The 22,083-nt window shown below is 35.9% G+C and overlaps 2 protein-coding genes across 14 annotated transcripts in view; one reads left to right on the top strand and one right to left on the bottom strand.

Moving 5' to 3' along the window:
• The window catches only part of LOC127832330 (cell division cycle protein 123 homolog), a 28,932-nt gene extending 8,225 nt beyond the window's left edge, over positions 1-20,707 (bottom strand). For 11 of the 13 annotated variants that reach the window (XR_008026806.1, XR_008026809.1, XR_008026810.1 and 8 more), the window contains exons 1-10: positions 15,312-15,430; positions 14,517-14,614; positions 8,285-8,353; positions 6,470-6,524; positions 6,152-6,199; positions 4,437-4,532; positions 4,034-4,140; positions 2,946-3,079; positions 2,036-2,158; positions 1,275-1,303 (exon numbers count right to left, since the gene is read on the bottom strand). Coding sequence is in view for 3 of the 13 variants with exons in the window: in XM_052357735.1 (XP_052213695.1) it covers positions 1,275-1,303; positions 2,036-2,158; positions 2,946-3,079; positions 4,034-4,140; positions 4,437-4,532; positions 6,152-6,199; positions 6,470-6,524; positions 8,285-8,353; positions 14,517-14,590 (735 nt within the window). In the remaining 10 variants the exon portion in view is untranslated. Of the gene's footprint in view, positions 1-1,274; positions 1,304-2,035; positions 2,159-2,945; positions 3,080-4,033; positions 4,141-4,436; positions 4,533-6,151; positions 6,200-6,469; positions 6,525-8,284; positions 8,354-14,516; positions 14,615-15,267; positions 15,431-20,683 lie in introns of those variants that run through there. The other 2 variants (XM_052357753.1, XM_052357745.1) reach the window with 2 other exon arrangements.
• LOC127832263 (pre-rRNA-processing protein TSR1 homolog) overlaps positions 15,384-22,083 on the top strand; it is a 34,179-nt gene continuing 27,479 nt past the window's right edge. Inside the window, exons 1-4 of the mRNA XM_052357634.1 lie at positions 15,384-15,525; positions 15,735-15,892; positions 21,473-21,585; positions 21,827-22,022. Of these exons, the coding sequence (XP_052213594.1) occupies positions 15,435-15,525; positions 15,735-15,892; positions 21,473-21,585; positions 21,827-22,022 (558 nt within the window). The 5' untranslated portion in view covers positions 15,384-15,434. The remainder of the gene's footprint in view (positions 15,526-15,734; positions 15,893-21,472; positions 21,586-21,826; positions 22,023-22,083) is intronic.

Here is a 22,083-nt window from a genome sequence, read left to right as displayed (position 1 = left end):
CCATGAGATGCACATGCATGCCAAATATCAGGTTGCTATGTTAAATATTGAAAAAGTTATGACCATTAAAGATTTCGGACGGACGGACGGACATACTGACGGACAGTTTAACTGCTATATGCCACCCTACCGGGGGCATAAAAATTGCATTCATCGTTATAATACTGCAAAATGTTGGATGCTAAACGCGGACAGGCTAAGAAACTTCCACACGCCAAATAGTTTACAATTCGTTAGGCGACCTGATCTGTCCGGAAAAGACGTCTTGACAAGTATACTGTCCGTTTTAATTGTACAGGTGGTGATAGATTCTTAGATATTCTTCACAAAACACTGCAGTGATTCCGTTTTTTAAAAACAAACAATATTGTGGAAAAACAAGAGCTGTCTCCATAGGATGACATATGAGCCCAAAAAACACTTTGATAGAAGTTATGAGCATTTTTTTAAACCAAAACGCGTTTTTCAAAACCTTAACGCAAAGTGTGACGGACGGACGTACAGACAGACAGACAATCGGACAGACGGACATTTGGATCACTATATGCCCTCCTTCGGGGGCATAAAAATGTCCACTAGCTTTTCATTGATGGAGAGGGTTTGAAAATGCACCTTACGTGCAACATTGGTATGAAAGGTAATGTTACGGGCTAGGGCTGGATCATGTAATATTCAAAAGGACACATTTGTTCAGCACAATAATAGTACCAAACACAGGGTAGCAGAGGAGAAAATAGGTAAATTTTTATCAAGTTGCCAACAACTAATTGACAAATAGTTTGAGGGAAAAAACTTATTGTTACAAAAAGCTTGTAGTCAAAACTAATTGACATAAAATCTAATGTGCTGCCCCGCATTAGCACATGAAGTTGTTACGTGACCAATTAATATTGAAAATGCAAAAATCATTGAAGTTGCAACATGTTCTATTAACCCTTAAAGCGCTGGAGCTGCATTTTAAAGGCCTTTGCAAACAGTTTGGATCCAGATGAGACGCCACAGAACGTGGCGTCTCATCTGGATCCAAACTGTTTGCTATTCTGATAGTATTCTTTGAAAAAAAAATGAAGAAAATGCTTATTTTAGAAATTCAGCAGACGACATTTTAGCAGAAGACAAATTACCCAGCATGCAAAGGGTTAAGATTTGTGAGATTGGAAGCATGACTTTTTGAGCACACTGTATTATTGTGTTTGTTAATAAACATGTTTTCTTTATCTTCAAAAAAGAGCAAAGCCTGACATGTAACAATCATTCATCAACATGTTTGTTACCTGGTTTCTTCTGTAAATATCAAAACAATCTGAAAGAAAAAAGAGCTATATAATAAGTCATTATATAAAAATCAAATATACAAAGATTATACAAAGATGAACTGAATATTCAATCTGGTGTAACGTTATTATACTCATTGAACAGTTTTAAACAAATAAATTTTACTACCCATTAAATGTTTTCATATAGAAAGGTTTTTTCAATATTATTTTGATGAGGCAAAAGAGCTGGACTGTCCAGCTAGGATTTGAAAAGGGCAGGGGGGCTTTTTTGTCAAAAGGGCACTTTGGACGCGCTGTATTTTGTCAAAAGGGCACTTTCAAGGTTGGTGTTTCTGGAATGCTTCCTGTTGCAATAAAAATTGAGAATGTTAATTTATATGATATTAATAATGGATCGAATATATTATTCCTATTATTATTAAACCATTCAAATATAATGTCTACAATGAGGAATAAATTTATTACAATGTAATAAGAGATTTATTAATTACCATTATGTAAAAAAAAAAAAAATTAGGGCAGGGGGGGGGGGGCCCTAGGAGGGCAGGGCGAAGGTTAGGACTGGCAGGGCGGGGCGCCCTTCAATTAAGGCCTAGCTGGAGCACTGCTCAGTTAGTGGACATGTTTGCACGTGACTTTACAGAAAAATGCCCCTTTGTTGACCATAACCTTCCAGTTCTTGTTGATTCAAACACTACCATTATGAACAGAAAATTAAAATGTTATGCTTCAATTTACAAAAAACTCTTCTGTCTTACAGTTTTTATCTGGGAAGTTATCCTTCACTATATGATAGAAAAATGCTTTAACATCTGCTTCTATTTCCTTTCGATTTTCTGGGATGAATTTGTAGAACATGTCATTATGTCTCTGGGAAATTCCTAAAAAAAACAACAACAACAACCGTTCACACAGAATAATAGAGAAAAAGCAAGAGAACTGCAAGATACTAGTAATCAATGTATGTAAATGCTTAAAGAGTACCTGAATCATAAATTTTAATAGTAACAAAAAGCACAATATTACACAAGAGATGTGTTTGTTAGAAACACAATGCCCCCTACTGCGCCGCTTTGAAGCCATATATTTGACCTTTGACCTTAAGCGATGACCTTGACCTTTCACAACTCAAAATTTGCAGCTCCATGAGATATACATGCATGCCAAATATCAAGTTGCTATCTTCAATATTGCAAAAGTTATGACCAAAATAAAAGTTTTGGGACAGACACTCAAACACACAGACACACACATACAATGACAGACAGGCCAAAAACAATATACCCCCGATCTTTCGATCCGGGGGCATAAAAACAAACACTGTTAACAAAAAAAATAATCAGCAATCATAGATAAATGTTGCATAATTTTGTACAGGAAAATGTTACAATCCGTCCTTGATTTGACATTAACTTTAAGCATAATTGTATTGCTATACATTGTACCTACCCATTTATTGTCTTTTACACTGTTCAGATAAATTTATTGAAATTTACACTGTACCTATACAATATTTGAAAATCATCGAACCTTTCTCTTAAAATATTTCACCTTAATTAAGTGCATTGTCCTTTAAAAGTCCTTATCACTAAAATTATCCTTTACACTGTAAAACAAGCTTATTGTGGGTTTTATACTGTAAGAAATGTATTGCCATTTACACTATACCTAACAGTTTGTTGTCCTTTATGAAGCACCTGAATTCATAGGCAGGGTTCATCTCCACCCATTTTCTCAGCACCAACTCGTACTTGACTTGAGTCTCATCCTTAAGATTCTCATCATCATCACAGTACTTAAACCTGACAAAGAAATTAGAGTAACCTTTTTATTTTATAATACCGGTATGAGCCTAGTTCATGGTTAATTGGGTTCAATGCCTATTGTCATTCCAGATCAGCCTTTGCAGTCCACACAGGCTTTATTACAACATCTTCCTGCTTAAGTGGATTTTCTTTTAGAAGAGAAATCGTTTAAACGTTAATACAAAAAAAAATCGGAGAGGGCCATCCCTGATTAACCTGTGAGAACTGAACAGGCTAATCTTGGATAACCATTACCACAAATGCATTAAGCTTAGTTTTCACAGAACGAGGCTGTTATATATTTGGGTCACTCTGCCACTTGTGACTTTTTTATACAATTGTGTCTTGTTCTAAAAAAACTGGGCTTAATTCATGTGCGTAAAGTGCCGTCCCAGATTAGCCTGTGCAGTCCGCACAGGCTAATCAGGGATGACACTTTCCACCTTAACTTGATTTTCGGTAAGGAGGGACTTCCTTGAAACTAAAAATACCATTAAAGCGGAAAGTGTCGTCCCTGATTAGCCTGCGCAGTTGGACCACACTTTACGCACATGAATTAACCCCAGTTTTCTCAGAACAAGACGCAATTAATCTCAAAATAAAATATTATTTCTAAATATAACAAAAACAAACTTATTGCAATCCGCAACATTTGATTTTCTTAAGCTTAAGCTACTGTTTTGTTATTGCATTACAAGCAACCAGCTTTTACTTAGTTAAGTTTAAAGATATTTATTAAAAAGAAGTATTACACAACAACAATCATGTGTAGTCTTTGATGAGCATAATATATTTAGCAATATCTTCAAAACACAAGCTGAATGCAAGGATATTGTGTGCATAGTCCTCCAGCTGTATGATGTTATCATAATGAAACTTGTATGAGCTTATAATATCCTAAATCAAAAGCTAAATTGGCTCAAAATGCATTAAGTTCATTTATGTTCTTACGGCTGAGTGAGGTCATGTGATATGAAGTCAGAGCTCTTCAGTAGAAGGTACACATCGCTGGGACAGGTGCATTTCAGTGTCCGGTCAAAAGATATCCAGCTAGCATCCTTTCAGTTATACAAAATAAGTTTTTATTATTTTTAAACAATTATAAATGTAAATGTGTATTCAAGTGAAATGCAATTATTGTTTTTGCTTTACAATTTGTAAAAAAGTAACTTATTAGCATATGATTTTGTCATATTTGTAAATGACAAATATGACAAAATCATATGCTAATAAGTTACTTTTTTAACATTAAACTTCAGGAACACCTGAATATACATAATGATATATTTAAACAAAATATAATTACCAAGTATTAAATGTTTTAGCCTAAGGGCAAAGCCTCAGGTTATATTACCTTTGGACAAGACCAATTCAACTTTGGAAACACTACTCCCCCCATTCTTGTAATTGTGGTCTTCAACAATAACTCAAATTCCGGGAAACTTGGAGACTGTTAACAACAAAGAAAATCAAGTCGTGAACATTTAACCCTTAAAGCGCTGGAGCTGAATTTTAAAGGCCTTTGCAAACAGTTTGGATCCAGATGAGACGCCACAGAACGTGGCGTCTCATCAGGATCCAAACTGTTTGCTATTCTGATAGTATTCTTTGAAAAAAATCGAAGAAAATGCTAATTTTAGAAATTCTGCAGACGACATTTTAGCAGAAGACAAATTACCCAGCATGCAAAGGGTTAATGACATCCAATCAGCTTCAGATACAAGCCACATCATGCAAACACTGGTCTAATGGGCATTTGCAATCTGCTGAGGAGCAACCATTTCTACTAATGAGACAATGAAACTTGTTTGACTTTATAGCAGAGAGGGAAGATCTAGACCACAGCTCATGAATGCACATGTCATAAGACCCATTTTTGCATAAGTCTCATTATGAAAATTTATTGAATCAAAACAAATAAACCATGAGAATTAATAATTCAAACCAATCAAATAATCTTATTATCATCGCCAGTATTCTTTCCATCATATTTTGTGTCTTTTTTTTATATAAATAAAAAATCATCAGAAATAATTTCATAAACATTCAAACAACCCCCACAAAATCAACAAGATGATGTCAGTTACTGCCCTTGTTTGATAATTTACCTTAAAAGAAAAAAACTGACTGAGATATACATACACCTGAATGAAATAAACATAAATCTGAATGAGATATACATACATCTAATTGAGATATACATAAATCTGACCGAGATATACATAAATCTGACTAAGATAAACATAAATCTGACTGAGATATACATACATCTGACTGAGATATACATACATCTGACTGAGATATACATAAATCTGACTGAGATATACATACATCTGACTGAGATATACACACATCTGACTGAGATATACATATATCTCACTGAGATATACATACATCTGACTGAGATATACATACATCTGACTGAGATATACATAAATCTGACTCAGATATACATACATCTGACTGAGATATACATACATCTGACTAAGATATACATATATCTGACTGAGATAAACATAAATCTGACTCAGATATACATACATCTGACTGAGATATACATACATCTGACTGAGATATACATACATCTGACTGAGATATACACAAATCTGACTGAGATATACATGTACATATGCATTCATCGTACTCATACTGAATTTTGCACAACAAAATATTTGGCCTGTACCAGACAGTAGGAAAAGAAGCCCGAAAATAAGATTTTAAATGAGGGGGAAATATAAACAGCTTCATTATATTTGTTGAACTATTATGTGGTTCATTTGACAGAAATTGAAAAATATCATACATTAATTCCAAGATGTAAGATTTAAAAATGTTCTTAATTTAAGCCTCTTTCTGAGATAATTGAGTTTCAAGCATATGCATCAAGTGACTTCACAGGTTGTGCAGTCTGCAAAGGTAAGTTAAGGACAACACTTTCTGCTTATATCGAATTTTTAATTTAAAGGAATGTCTTTTCTTAACAAAATTCAGTTTGCACTGGCTTATTAGTGAAGACATTTTACACAAATGCATTACAGCTATTCAGTTCTGTTTGCACCTGAAAATTACCTCGGCTTCTGGCATAATAATTTCTTCTGTTGCCCAATTAATCACATTCTACAACAAAGACATGTATTGTATAAAACATTGTCACTTTACGTATTTGCTGGCATTCAATTGTTAAATATCAGTAGTTTAAATACTTACAGCCAACTAAATAGAGAAAAAATTACTTTATCATTAATGATCTTTGCTGCATTTCAGTATCTAGATTTTTTTTAATGTCATACACCATAAATATTTTTATCATTTTTTCAGTGAAGTATAGTTATCAAATTGCGAAGCAAGAGCACCTCGATGCTTGTCATATGTCAGCACATGACTTACTTCACTGTTTCGGTTGTCATCTCCATCTTCATCAACTGCTGATAGCTGAACTGAACTACAAATATTAACGATATTTCTGAAAGCATGCATCAAGCACATATATATCCCTTTATGTTTATTTGTTCCATGTAATTTTCACCTGAAGCTTTCAAAGACAAGTTTTTTGCTTTAAACATTGTCAATATCACGAAAAATGCTTCGAATACATATAGCATTTCATGTATTTATTAACATATACATATATATTTCATCAAGTTTAAATAAATAAACTACAATATATACTTTCTCAGTTACTGTGAAAACTACTGAATCATTTATGTGAATCAGTCACTTAACTTTAAAGCAGAAACCTCTGAAACAGACCAGATGCTCCAGTCCAGTTCTCCCTCACATACTTTAAATATTCAAAAGCCCTTAATAAACAGGACATTTTGAATTTTGGAAAAAAACTCAACTGTAGTGATAAATTTATTTACTTCAGTGTACAAATTTACATCAGTTACCCAACCAGGATGAAAAATATCAATAAATTTTATTCAGCTTGCACTGCGCAGAAAGTCTGCAGCTTATTCGCTAATAAGGGTCAACAGTTTACACCAATTAAGAGGAATATAATGAAAATATTTAGTTGAAAAAGCATTTCATATTTAGTAATTGTGAACTGCAAATAAAGTCATAATTGTGTATTTATTTTTATGATTTGCATATGTAAAGTGTAATTAAATTGTATTTTTGTACTTTCTCTACGTAATACTTTAAATAACAAGCCAAGCAATATAAGTACCCTTCCTGTGAAACTCCACCATGTTCATCAATATTTCTAGGCTATTTGTTGCCATAGCAACCAGAATTCTTGACGTAGGAACAAAATGAAATGACGTGCATAATCTCCATATTGCCAGATCTGTCCATTTTTCAAGTTTCATGAAAAAATATGAAGAGCTTTAAAAGTTATCGCAGGATCCAGAAAAGTGTGACAGACTGACCAACTGACAGACTGACGCATAGAGCACAAACCATAATTCCACTCTGGTTTCACCGGTAGGAGACAACAATATGCAAAGAATTGCTTATTACTATTAGTATTAAAATATAGCAGGTTGAATAAATCTTACTGGTAATTGTTAACATGTATCAACATATACTTAATTATATTTGCCTATAACCTCAATAAACCAAAACATCTTGAAAACAAGAAATTTGTCCTGTCTGCTTTTTGTTTAGTATAGAGAGTTTACTATTGGATTAATAACATAAAACATGCCATATCAATACTACATAACATTGATATATTTCTACATGATCCAGCGCTGGGAAAGAGCACAAGCTTGCAAACACTGCAGTGATAAATTTTGCTCAACTTCCTCAGATACTCTTAATTCTCCAATTCTGCTGTCACTTAAACTATATTGTAAATGTTATATATATGAGCCTCGCTCTATAAATAGGGGGTTTAATGCATGTGTGTAAAGTGTTTACCCAGATTATCCTGTGCAGTCTGCACAGGCTAATCAGGGACGACACTTTTTGCCTTAAACTGAATTCTTGTTAAGAAACTAAAGAAGAGACTCTCTGCAAACGATATAAAAGCGGACGGTGCTGTTCCTTATAAGCCTGTGCAGACTGCTTAATCTGAAACGACACTTTAAGCACACGCAGTAAGCCCTCTTTTCGCTCAAGAAGTTAAAGTTGGAACTGGTCACTAAATTGAACAAAAGGCAATCTGTCAAATGGACTACTTGAATCAAAAAGACTACTTGAAAAATTAATTTGACACAAAACCTTGTTAATCCACAGGTTTTTTAATGGTCATACCTTTCTGGGAGTACAAGCTGATCTGCATGAAGGTAGTCCAAAAACACTTGTGGCAAAGGAATGATTTGACTGGAAAGAGGCAGTATGCAAAGGTCTTGAAAAACACCATCAAAAACATAAATACCAATGTTGGACACTTACATCAACACCTAATTAAAGCAATATTAATATTAAAAAGTTAAATAAATCTTAAGTATAACAAACAATTTTGCTTATTGATGTTCATTTACATTATAGATTCTACCAGCACCTTCTTTATTACATGCACCTCCTCCCATACAACATCAATAACAAGAAAAAAGTAACTAACATCAGCGTTTTTCCTCACTACTTTGTGAATGGTACCGGTACAAGTAAAATTTGGAAAATTAGCGATGTTTTCATCCAAATTGGGAAATTTACTTATTATGCTGAAAACATGATAAAACATGAACAACTCAAAAGTTGCATATTAAAATCAAATGGGTGAGTGATTTCCTTCGAAATCATGTTTCTACTAACACAAAAAAATGAGTTTATTAAACTGAACACTTTTTTAATTGAAGCCTTGCTTGCGAGTATCAACTGTCTAAATCAGGACTCTAAACCTCGGGTTCTGTAGGATAACCATCCTCTGACTGAACCAGGTTTGGGTAAGTAGAATCAACCGTCAATGAAACGTTGCTATAATCAACATCTGACAACCATGCAATCGACTCAATATTTGATGCGTTATCCCTAATGTCAAAGTCATAATTTGTATAAATGCGCGGGGATAATCAGTACCTGTGCTTTGTTCGGCTGTTTTCTTAATTTTACACCAAAAATGTAACATACTACTGTACTTAACAAGTAGTATTAGAGTAAGGCTTCAAGTCACTGAAGATTGGAACGATTGTGAATCAGTAATGCGTGAATAACCCATTGTCACTATCAATGGATATTTTTAATCGTTTTGAGCACTTGGTTGGCGTTGCTTTACCGACCACACTACTCACGGCTGTATGCGCACACAAATTATGCTTATTATGTAAAACATCACCTTAGTGCGTGGAAAGTGTTGGTCATTTTTTTATTTATGTAAAAAAAAACTATGTAGCGTAGAGACAATTGAAATCTTTTAATTTCTGTAAAAAAAATTAAAAAAAAATTAAACTAAATTATATTGGGAATGATTTTGAAAAGACATTTCCTAACAAGGGACAAAATTGTCACAAAACCAGGTTTTCATTGTGAAAAAAAATCTGATAAAGGGAGAAAACTCAAACTGAACTTTTGAAATGAACAAACAAAATTAACCCCCTTTGTAAGTTTGTTTTTAAAAAAAATCTATTTTTAGTCGTGGCGACCTTGACATTGGAGATATTGACGTGATTCTTTCGTGCGACACACCGTCCCATGATGGTGAACAAATGTGCCAAATAATTTTAAAATCTCACAATGAATGACATAGTTATGGCCAGGACAAGCTCATTTATGGCCATTTTTGACCTTTGAACTCAAAGTGTGACCTTGACCTTGGAGATATCGACGTAATTATTTCGCGCGACACACCGTCCAATGATGGTGAACAAATGTGCCAAATGATTTTAAAATCTGACAATGAACGACATAGTTATGGCCCGGACAAGCTTGTTCCGCCCGCCCGCCAGCCCGCCATCCCGCATTCGCCAATCTAATAACCAGTTTTTTCCTTCGGAAAACCTGGTTAAAAAATGATTCATAAAATCATTCATGCTGTATCATTATTGTTATGGTCTTTTATATGATTCAATACTATCTATGGTTACAGTGCATGTTTTTACGTAGCACTTACAGTACGAGTATAAAAGAGTAGTTGTAAAGTATAATTGAGTAGTTTTTATCAATTTCTTTTGAAACAGTGTTGCAAAATGTATTCGTATCTGCAATATGTCAAATGTTCTTATATAAAGCGCCTTTGAACGTGCACTCTTGCATGAAAAGGGCACTATATAAACCCGGTATAATAACTAGTGACCTGAAAATCAATAGGGGTCATCTGCCAGTCATGATCAATGTACCTATGAAGTTTCATGATCCTAACCTTATTATTCTTGAGTTATCATCAGGAAACCATTTTACTGTTTCGAGTCACTGTGAACTTGACCTTTGACCTAGTGACCTGAAAATTAATAGGGGTCATCTGCCAGTCATTATCAATGTACCTATGAAGTTTCATGATCCTAGGCGTAAGCGTTCTTGAGTTATTATCCGGAAACCATTTTACTATTTTGAGTCACTTTGACCTTGACCTTTGACCTAGTGAACTGAAAGTCTATAGGGGTCATCTGCCAGTCATTATCAATGTACCTATGAAGTTTCATGATCCTAGGCATACATTCTTGAATTATCATCCGGAAACCATTTTACTGTTTCGAGTCACTGTGAACTTGACCTTTGACCTAGTGACTTAAATCAATAGGGGTCATCTGCCAGTCATGATCAATGATCATATTAAGTTTCATGATCCTAGGACTAAGCATTCTTGAGTTATCATCCGGAAATCATTTTACTGTTTCGAGTCACTGTGACCTTGACCTTAGACCTAGTGACCTGAAAATCAATAGGGGTCAGTGTTTTTTTTCAGTTTTGGGGGAAGGGGGTCGGGTCCCCTGAGAGGGGGAAAATTCGCGCATAAATGGGGAAAAGAGGGAAATTTCTATGCTTAGCTAGTATCAGTACAAAATAAAGTTTTAACACTATAATTCACCATACAGAGGGAGAAAAACATAATTCAAACTCTTTTATTCATTAACATGTTATGTTCATGTTCACAGTTCAACATTTCTGGGCTTTTCAGCAAATTTATCAATTATTCTGGTGACCTCCTCTTCACCATGTCTCTCCGTGTGCAGACAAAGTCTGATCAGGGACTTAAGTGTAGCTTCCCCAAGCCTGTTTCTCTGTGGCGTGCAAAGCAGGTTGAGCAAACTAAACAGTCTTTCAACACTCTCTTGACCAGACGTTTCTGGCGTTTCACTGCCGGCATTTGAAGAAGACTGACTTTTAAGTTGTACTTGTTTGAAAAGAATATCAATTTATTTTTAAGTTAAAACAGATTTGTCAATTTTTTTACGATAGCTTTTGTTGTTGTGAGACATCTTGGAATACGTATGGTTTGCGGCAGATGTCGTAAAGCGAAAGTCGTGATAGTGAACTACGTACGCTTTGCGGTAAAGGCTAAAATAAAGTAAACACGCGGATGCAGTTCAGGAAAATTGTAGTAAATTTGTAACGAAAGACGTATTTAAATGAGGTATTGATTAAAATTGAATAACACCTCTGAGAGGGGAATTTTAAAAATATTTGGGGGAAAAATATATACTCTAAAGATGGGGAAATGGGGCAGAATAACGCAGAATATTTCATCCAAAAAAAACACTGGGGGTCATCTGCCAGTCATGATCAATGTACAAATGAAGTTTCTTGATCCTAGGCGTAAGCATTCTTGAGTAATCATCAGGAAACCATTTTACTGTTTCGAGTCACATTGACCTTGACCTTTGACCTAGTGACCTGAAAATCAATAGGGGTCATCTGCCAGTCATGATGAGAATGAGATGTAAACAGTCGTTAAACTGCTGGACTACTGACATCCTCAGTCGAGAGCCATCGATCACTGAATGTTTCGACCCATTAATCTCGATACATTCTCCTGGTGGTGGGTCCGCAGGGGTTGATCAATCCCCTACGTGTCAGTAGACGGCTGCCAGCTCCTCTCTTCTCTCCTCAGCCAAAGCCATCTCGATGCTCTCTCCGCTGCATCCCCAAGTCTGTTGACCGCTCGCTTTCTGTCTCTTCCTGTCAGGCCAAGTGCAGTGAAAAGTCTCCAGAGAGACTTTGACGGAAAGCCTCGGACGCAGACCTTCACTGGGAATAGCCACGTGTGCCACCCCTTCTCCTTGCATTCCCTCTGCAGATCAGCATATTTTGCTGTTTTCCTCTCCATCGCCTCATCACAGCGCGACTCCCAAGGAACTGTGAGTTCAACCATCACCAGACACTTGTCCTTTGCCGACCAGATCACCATGTCGGGGCGTTGTGTTGTCTGGACTACACTTGGGAAAACCAGCCTGCGTTTCAGGTCAACAACCATCTCCCATGACAGCGCACGATCTAGGATCGATGCTGCTTGCGCCTGCTGCTTTTTGATGGTTTCCCCTTCCTTTACAAACTGCATCTTCCTGGTCTCTTTCACAGTCCTCTTCTTTTGCCTCTCCCTTTCCACTATGTCTGCCAGTTCTTGGAGGACCTTGTCGTGTCTCCACCTGTATCTTCCTTGTGTAAGGGCTGTCTGGCAAGATGATAGTGTATGTTCTAGCGTGCCTATCTTTCCGCAAAGTTGGCAGGTTGGGTCGTCACGTTTTCCCCATCTGTGCAGGTTTGCTGGTGAAGGTAGCAGGTCGTAGACTGACCTGAGCAGGAAACTGATGCGCAGAGGTTCGCTACGCCAGATATCCGCCCATGTCATCTTCCTTCCTGTAGTCTGCCACTTTGTCCAAGCACCCTGGCACCCCATTGCCACTGCCCTTATGCCTCAATCTTCTTCTTCGGCCAGACGTACCTCTGCCTGGACCATCTCCCTCCTTGTCCTACTGTCCGCCTTCTTCCAACTCCTCGTCTCCGCAGAGCCCAGACCTTGTGTTCCCACTGCCGTTGTTCCCACAATGTCTTTGTGTCGCAGGCGGCTCTCGGCTTGCGCTACAGCCTGGCTAGCGGACCACTTTCTTCCCGTCCTGGTCTCAACACCTGCTCTTCGGACCATGTCATCCCTTGAATCCTTCAGCGTCATGACAAGTCTGGCCTTTGCCACCTTGTACTCCTCCACCAACGAACTCAATGGGAGCTGTAGTTGATTTGATCGTCCATAGAGTCCAATGTTGCTGAAGCTGGGTGGTACGCCAAGCCACTTTCGCAAATGCCTACTAATGGTTCTCTCCAGTCCTTCCACCACTGTACCTATGAAGTATCATGATCCTAGGCCTAAGCATTCTTGAGTTATCATCCGGAAACCCTTTTACTATTTCGAGTCACTGTGACCTTGACATTTGACCTAGTTATCTGAAAATCGATAGGGGTCATCTACCAGTCATGATCAATGTACCTATGAAGTTTCCTGATCCAAGGCCTAAGCGCTCTTGAGTTATCATCCAAAAACCATCAGGTGGACGGACTGATGGACGGACCGACTGACATGTGCAAAACAATATACCCCCTCTTCTTTGAAGGGGGGCATAATAATAATAATAATAATACTGAAGACGTCTGAAGAAGCAATTGTGCTGTTACAATAAAAATACAGTACTAAGTAAACAGAAAATCTGGACAAAACTGGATTAAGTGTTGGGTGTTGTGAAAACACACTTACATGTAGCAGGACCTGGCATACTGACCTATTGTGTAGACTGCGATGATTTTACAAAAGGGGATTAGCATATGGGTTAATCTTTGTTGATTTTTTCTGCAAATTAGGATTTTGGGGGGATTGGGAATATTTTATTTTGAAACCAGGAATGGTCTCATTGGAAATGGTGCCATTTTACAATACCAACTTTATATAGAGGAAAAACGCTGAACATGTCTACAAAAAGATTTGAACTAATATTTTTAACTATTTCACTTTTTAATTACGCTTGATTGGTTATTGTTGGCTAGTGCACTACTAAAATGTACCCCTACTACCCCGGGTACTCTCAAGTATACTTAAATGTACCCCAGTTATGGAACATAAACTGAAACATACCGGGAAATCTGACCGTAAATGTGTTTTTCGTGGGCTTATTTCATTCAATTTATTTTGGCATATTAATGTCAATATTCTGTAAAATTGCCTCAATATAATTGAAACTCCTACTCAGTAAAGCATAATAAAGCTAGTTTTGTTAAGTGTTTCGTATTCCGTAGCACCGCTTAAGTAATTAGATTTTTAGCAGGAATAAAGCTTGGGTACAGTCTGAATTGGATGGGTATGCGTTAATATATTTTCTGTACCCGGGGTCATTTAAGTTTACTTAAGAGTACCTGTGGTACTTTTAAGTAGTACCTGAGCAGACAATGACCAATCAAGCTTCAATTACAAAAACTGGAAGTCCTGTCAGAGACTCTCGGTTATAAGAGCTAGACCCATCTGCTTATGTCACCATAATTAACTGAACATGATGGTCATACACACATTGCCATATTAAAAATTATCAGAATTTAGACCAAAAGAATTATCATTTGATAAACATACCTTTTAATTGTGAAGTCTTTAAACTGGGAGTACCATGATGAAAAGCTACAGTTCATCACCTCTGAGATCTTCATTTTTAAATACTGGTAGAGACAAAACTAAAATAATGAGAAAAAGTTGAGTTAGTTCAAAGCTATTTTGCTCATTATCATTCCCAAAATTATATCGCTGTATATTAAATAATACAAATTAAATTCTCTCACTAAAAAACATCACAGCTATTGCGAGATTATTGAATGGTTTCAATCTAAAAATACAACATTATCAATGCTGAAAGCCATTCTAAAAAGGTTGCCTGTGCAAAAATTAATCATACCACTTTAAATAACACATAAGCAATATTTAGTTCTGGCTACCATAACTTTAAAATTGCTTTTAATGATTTTTGACTGACGTGACTTTAAACAGGTCTGTCAATACTATATAAACTATTTGCTGAAGTTTCTTTAGCTAGCAATATTGATCTAAAAAATTCTAACTAAGTATATCCTCACACTTAATAAAATATATTATTATAATATAGCAGAACAATAATCTGGTTCTTCTTGAATTCTCTGAGCTTGTATGGGTACATACGTACACCTCAGAGACTCGGAGAGTTAACAGCTGGGAGATGGATCAACTAAGCAATGATCTATCCGAAAAAGTTACCCGATTTATGTTCATTTATTTGAAACAACAAACACGTGATTTATGCACGAACAATAGAACAATAACTTAAAGTCATGTAACTGTTGATTTATTTAAATACCAAAAAGATATGTGTCGTTCAAATGCAAGTAAAACCTGCTCTACCAGAAAAAATTCTGATGCAACAAGTGAACTACACTCGGTGTTGTTTACTTCTGAGAATTACGTTGAGCAAAGGTTATTGGAGCACCGGTTAAGAATTCACGTGTTACTGTCAAAAAAGTAAACATGATTGTCCACCGTCCGGGCCCTCTGAAACAACAAAACAAAACTCACAAACATGGCAAGCACCGTAGCAAAGGACAAAGAGAAGAGCTAGGTATAAATAACTGAACAAATAAAATGACTTAACTGCGATGTCAATTTTAACAAAGTAAAACATATTCGGACTAAAAACATTTCGGAAGCTTACCATAGGAAGTTATGGAACATTTTGTTTACCCATTTCCTTTTGGTTTCATGACATTGTTCTTATTGATATTCAAATGCTGTATTTTTTATGCCAATTTACTTACTCGTATCGCACAGGAAGAGTGAATGTAAAAACACTGTCCAGAAAAGCCCTTGGTGTGAAACGTAAAAATGATCGCAAGCAGGAGGCAATCCATCACAGAAAGGTGAAACGGGAAGAGACTTTTAATAAGAAAAGGAGTGTAGGAGCAGCAGGAACTTTCCCACATTGTGCAGTAAGTTTCATGTTATCTTGAGCATACCAGTGCCCCAGATAAGCTGCGTATCTGCGTCTTTCACCCTATTAAAATGTCTAAAAACGCAAAGAAAGTCAATAACATGCATATTGAAAACGCAACCATTTTGATTTGTACGCAAATTCGTCAAATTCGATGCGTACGACACAACAGCTTCAATCGAAAATGCTTTGCTCATTTTCGGTACTTTCTCTTTGAAATTATTATCGTCACGCGTCTTTATTAAGCCAGCGCCTGGATGACGGAGCATGAAAACAGTCAAGCTTTATTCAAACTCTCTGCGTTCTAGATTTCATAGTTAAATAAAGCGTCTGATCAAATTATTTTCCTCGACATACATGCGTTTTTAATCTGACTTTATCCGTCGCTCATTGTGCATGTATTTATAAAGCGCCTGTACTTTCAGTTTCTATAACGATGCGAAATAAAAATATCTAAGAGAGGTCGAAAGACGTCCGCTATTGTTGCGCAAAAATATCAGTCGATCGCAAACTGTTTCGAACCAAGAAAGCAAAAGCCATGAAACATCAGTTTATTAAAGTTAATTATGATAGTTTAAAGTTTTATTGAATCAATACAAGTGAGCATCTTCAACAGAAGTAAAACATCAATGATATAAAGGTATGCATTTTTATTAATCATTACACCCTATTTCAAGACGGAAATCACCCTATTTTTCAAAATCAATGGGTGAAAACCCTATTTCTCAAATAATTATCTGGGGCACTGGCATACATTTTAGATATCCCTCTTTTCATCCTTGTGAGTGTTGCCACCATTGTAACGCTGAATCTTTAACAAGGCCTTTTCACAGATTTTGGCAGATATTGAAGTTTGTCATTAAATGCTTTATATCGATAAATGTTAACATTCAAGCTAAAAAACTCCAGTTAAAAACAAGATTAAAATTCAAGAAAGAAAAAAAGTAACCCTCAACTGGGCGCGAACCACCAGCCATACATGCCATAATTTTTTAGGTCCAAAGCGGGACATTCCATAAAAAATTGTCGGGACATTTGACCAAAAAGCAGGACACCTATCATTCCACCTTTACTATAGTCAGTATAGTACTAACAAAAACTCTTGATACTTTTATTCAAGACATAAAACATCTGATATGAAGCATGAAATCTAAAACATAACAATAACAGTTTTATTAAATTAGACAATAGCAAACAACGAAATAATATTCATCTTTTTAAGAGTACAAAATCTAGAACATTACGACAACAATACTCATTATATTAATTTCAATGGCAAACATTAACGCAGGGGAGGCTATCCAGTTGACTGAAAGTACGGGTTACAGTACACTATCTACCGAACCACTTTTACTGTTTGTTGCGATGTTTTTTTAAGCATGTATCCATGCGCAGTTTGTTACTTGTCAATTGTCGCGGCTTAATTGGAGTAGGGTCAAACTGTCATGCATAGCACCTCGTTGATTTTAGCTTAATTGAAGTAGGGTCAAACTGTCATGCATAGCACCTCGTTGTTTTTATTACAATTACACCCAATTACACTAGACAGGATGGGTATCACTTATTGGACTGTTTGTTGCGATTTTGGTATATTGCACATTCGGATTATCCCGCTATATTGGAATTAAACATTGAATGTAAAAGACTCATTAATGACGTAGAGTTAATTTTACAAAACATTTGTTTTGTAAACCGTTTCAAACAAATACAAAAATAAACACATTTTCAACATTTATTTCATTATAATACAACTATCGATAGCAATAAGCGACCACTATCTTAAAGACCACCATGGTGTGAATGCCTGATGAAATCAATAGTTAGCCGATAAATCGCTGATAAGGTGTCATAAACAACACTGGTACACACGATAAGTAGAATCGGATTGTTAATTGGGGGCAATAAAGGGATTAGCGGTGGTAAGTGTTAGCGAAACAGAGCTTGAATAGCGAATTTTATTGGGAACCTATAGACCTTACATCGTTTTTTACGAATGTCGGGACAAATCGTCTCACGGCTGGACGGCGGGACAAAGGGTCCAAAAGCGGGACTGTCCCGCCGAGATCGGGACGTATGGCAGGTATGCCACCAGCGTTTTTTTTCCTTCTTTAACTAGTACCGGGGAACGGTACCTTTCCCAAAGCCTACCGGAGGCTTCCCAATTTTAGCACCGGACCTTTCCCAATCTCGATATCTACCGTTCCGAATGATTTTAGGTGCCGTTCCCAATAGCCAGTGCCTTTTATTTTCGCTGGAAATATCTTTTGATATTGTCGAGCCTTTCATTTTCGGCCATTTATTTTCGCCGGACATTGTTGCCTAGAAAGTAAACAAAACTTTTCAAATGGGGCGCAACTCTAACTGCTGTGTAAAATGTGAATGGATTACATAACCGCGACGAGTGATCGATATTTCCCGTGAAAGAATTCCATCGCTAAGACCTGTCTTCCTTACATCAATAAACTTTCTCAACACTAATTTTTCGTTGACATTAAAAAAAAACGTAACCGTATTGAGTTAAATGCGCATATACCTTCTATGTATAGTTTTTTAAGTGTCAAATCCGGACAGTAACTATTCGGATACGGATATAAACAAATAAAAGTTTAACATAAAATTAAAAATTATGAGACATGGGTGTAAAATCCTATAGTTATTTACAACATATACATAAGCGTTTAATGGCAGATGATCTTAATATCTTATTTGATGATTTGAAAAAAAATCAAAACAAAATATAAGACTTACCTTTGAAAATTATTGTTAAAGCATTCCACTCTAAAAACTCATTTTGGTTACGTGTGACTATTCTCACTGTCTATTGTTAAAAGATGTCAAACCAGTACAAGTTCCATTGTTGTTGTTTTTGTTTAGTTTTTAAGTTTTTAATTTAACTCACATGAAACATTGCAGGGCTTGTAAGACTTTTAAGGGCTAAAACAAAATTATTAATATTATTTTTTATGCAACCTCAGTGCTTATGCCTATCACTGGAAGATATTTTTTTCTAATTGACGGGCACATTCTTACTGAAGTGGCAATAACACAATTTTCACATGACATGATCCGATAGTCAAAATATCATCACTGTACTGTAGTTTTTCTGTCAAAACCTAGAGTTTAAAATGCTTTGTGATGCAGAATATAGCCCCTAATGATAGATTACATGCATTTTAAAGGTTCCCAATTCATCAATTTTGCGACTCGAATTTTTCCCAATTCATTGATTTCGCGACTCTTTTTTTCCCAATTTGAAGATTTCACGACTCAAAAAATTCCCAATTGTAGGGGTACAGGTACCTTTCCCCTTTGGGGAAAAAAAACGCTGACCACTTACCCCTGGAGTAAAAGTCTAACGCTTAGACCACTTGGCCATCGGTGCTCATACAATGAGAAATTTATTTTGTACTTTATATAAGCAATCCTAGTAGTGTCACAAAATATAACGACAATAACAGAACTCTCCAAATTATTAAATCATTAAGCATTGCAACGCTTTATGATTTTCAGGTTATTACCCAATTTTCCCTCGTATAGCGCGCCCCCATGTATAGTGCATAGGCTGTTTTATTAATGCAAAAATGGAGAAAAAATATTTAAAGACAATAAAACCACCAAATCGAAAATGAATGCCATTTTACTATTGCGCAATCCAATAATCCAGGGCATTGGAAAGCTTAATTACTGGTAAGCATTCAAAATAGGAAGCATCATTATGATTAGGAGCATGGATTGCAGAGCTTTTTACTTTTTTGACAATTTTGTAATTTTCTAGCAAAAGATTAACAGTCCACGTGCATTTCGTGTAAAACGTGAGAAAATAATAATTCATGCACATCATGTCATTCTTCCTAGGGGAAAGCATGGCTTTAAATTTGAATGCTGAATAAAACTTTGTGGCGCATGGGAGACAGTTGTTGAGATATGTCAGTATTGACAAAAAATGATTAATCTATTATGTTGGACAAGTAGGGTTATTGTTTGTCGTGTTACACAGGCGGGATTGTGATGAACAATGAATGCGCTAAAAACCTGGACCAAACTGGAAAACACTTAAGAAGTCCCTGTTCATACCTACAGTTACCTGCAAAAAAGACCAAATACCTTAAACAGTCCAACGTAAGCTGCAAATGTATAAGTGCACAAACACAGACAAATAAATGTTTGCATACTTTATTCAAACATTTTATTCTATTGTACATAACTAATGCTACCCCGTTCATATCTGCTGTTACCGACTTTTTGTTGCGACAACGGCCCCTTCAGTCTGTAAGATTATAGGGTGTAGTTTTCTGGAATACAAAAATGGCAGCTATTATGATTATATACGATTACGAAATGAATTATTTGCAATTTAACAGCAAGGAAAGTGTTGTATCAATGTAAAAGGCGCACCAACTTTTTAATTTGAACTTTGGAGGTAAAAAACTGCGCGTTATACAAAGGAATGTATGGTAAATCATCAAAAGATCCATACATGCATTCAATGACAAACTTCAATACATGCCAAAATCTTTGAAAAGGTCCCTTTCACCCCTTCCCACTCAGAAGCAAAGTGAAAATGGCTAATAGCTGTTTGCACATAGCCTATGTGCAAACAGCATGAAACCAGAACAGCCTGCAAGTTACTCGCAGTCTGTTGAGTTTTATGCTGTTTGCTGCTCATCAGTATCAAAGGGTTGGAAATGAAAACTTTAATCTTAAAAGAAAGGTCGTAAATTAAACTTAACATTCTAAGGGACTACTAATGTGGGAAAGTACGCATCCAAGTGGGAAAGGGTTAACTTACCCCATATTTCCTGAGTTTTAGTAGTAACTTAATTCAAACTGTGGTTCTCTCATTATTCAGTTGTTTAGTGGAGTCATGCTTACTTCTGTTTGGGACTGTTTATTTTACTAAGCGATTTAACTGAAATTCTGTCTTGTTTGGCTTATCTGAGGACACTTGAGGTGTTTTACAACTGGGTTAAGGTTATAAAACTTGGCAGATAAACGTCGTTAGTGATATTATTAGATAACTGGTTATAATGGTAATACAGAATGGTTTTATCCGGCAGCTTAAAGTGAAACATATATAATAGTAATTTATACTATATGGCATGGTTTTTTTTCAAGCAATCACTTTTTTTAAACAATTGATGCTTAATAGTTTACATACCTCTGTCCAAAGGTCAATGCAATAATTTTAGAGTGTCTCAAAATTTGTGAACACCTTTATTTTTTGAAAAAAAAATGTATCAACATTTTATAGCAATAACAGTACTTAAAAATTGAGTATAAAAGTGTTTTCAATTTATGTTTGCTGAGGTTCAACTTATGTAGGTAGAAAGGAAGATGAACTGAATGTTGCTTTTAAAAACTTAACTTATCTGCTAAACACTGCTTATTTTTTACTTCATTATCCCGTGTATAGTTACCCACCTGCAACTTTGGTTTTGGACTGTCAGTTTTTGACAAACTTTCCTGAAAATTGTCTTATGAGAACAATACGGACCTATATATTTGAACATTAAGATATGCATGTATAATGAGAAATAATGTATGTATAATTGTCAGCATTCTGTTACTTCTGTTACAGCTTGTGGTTCCACTACATGCTGATGTAGATGCTGCTGGTCTCATTCAGGGGTTAGCCACATGTGATGAAACTCTTCAGATAAACTCAGGAAAGTTTAACATCACACACATCAAGTATGTCAGCAGTTATAAACACTAAAAAAATATTCACTTATGATCTATAGTATTTACAGTGCACACTTTTAATGTATGAATACATGTCATACAAAGTCCATGAAAATAATCAAAATATACCAACACTAAATAAAATGTGTATAAGAAGAATTTAGTTACAATCAAGATCTTTATAAACCACAAATCAATAGTACTTACAAACACACACGTTGATTCCTTTTTGTCTCTTAACATTTTCCAGTATTCCTCGATTCAAGCAGAGGGTTGAGTTGATTCCTGGTAGCTATGGCAACCTGTACCATATTTTGGACACTGCAAAAGTTTCGGACTCCCTCGTGCTGCTTATGTCTGCTGAGGAGGGGGTAGACGACTTTGGAGAGGCCTGTATTTCTTGTCTCCTGGGACAGGGCATGCCTACAGTAACCATAGTAACACAGGTGAGACAGTTTCAGAAGTGGGGTCTTGATAGGACTTTCTATGCCCTTACCATTAAAAGAA

This window comes from Dreissena polymorpha, chromosome 1 (assembly GCF_020536995.1).
Source record: "Dreissena polymorpha isolate Duluth1 chromosome 1, UMN_Dpol_1.0, whole genome shotgun sequence".
Taxonomy (NCBI): domain Eukaryota; kingdom Metazoa; phylum Mollusca; class Bivalvia; order Myida; family Dreissenidae; genus Dreissena; species Dreissena polymorpha.
Note: the sequence above shows the minus strand (reverse complement) of the source record. Positions and strands in the feature narration are given on the sequence as shown.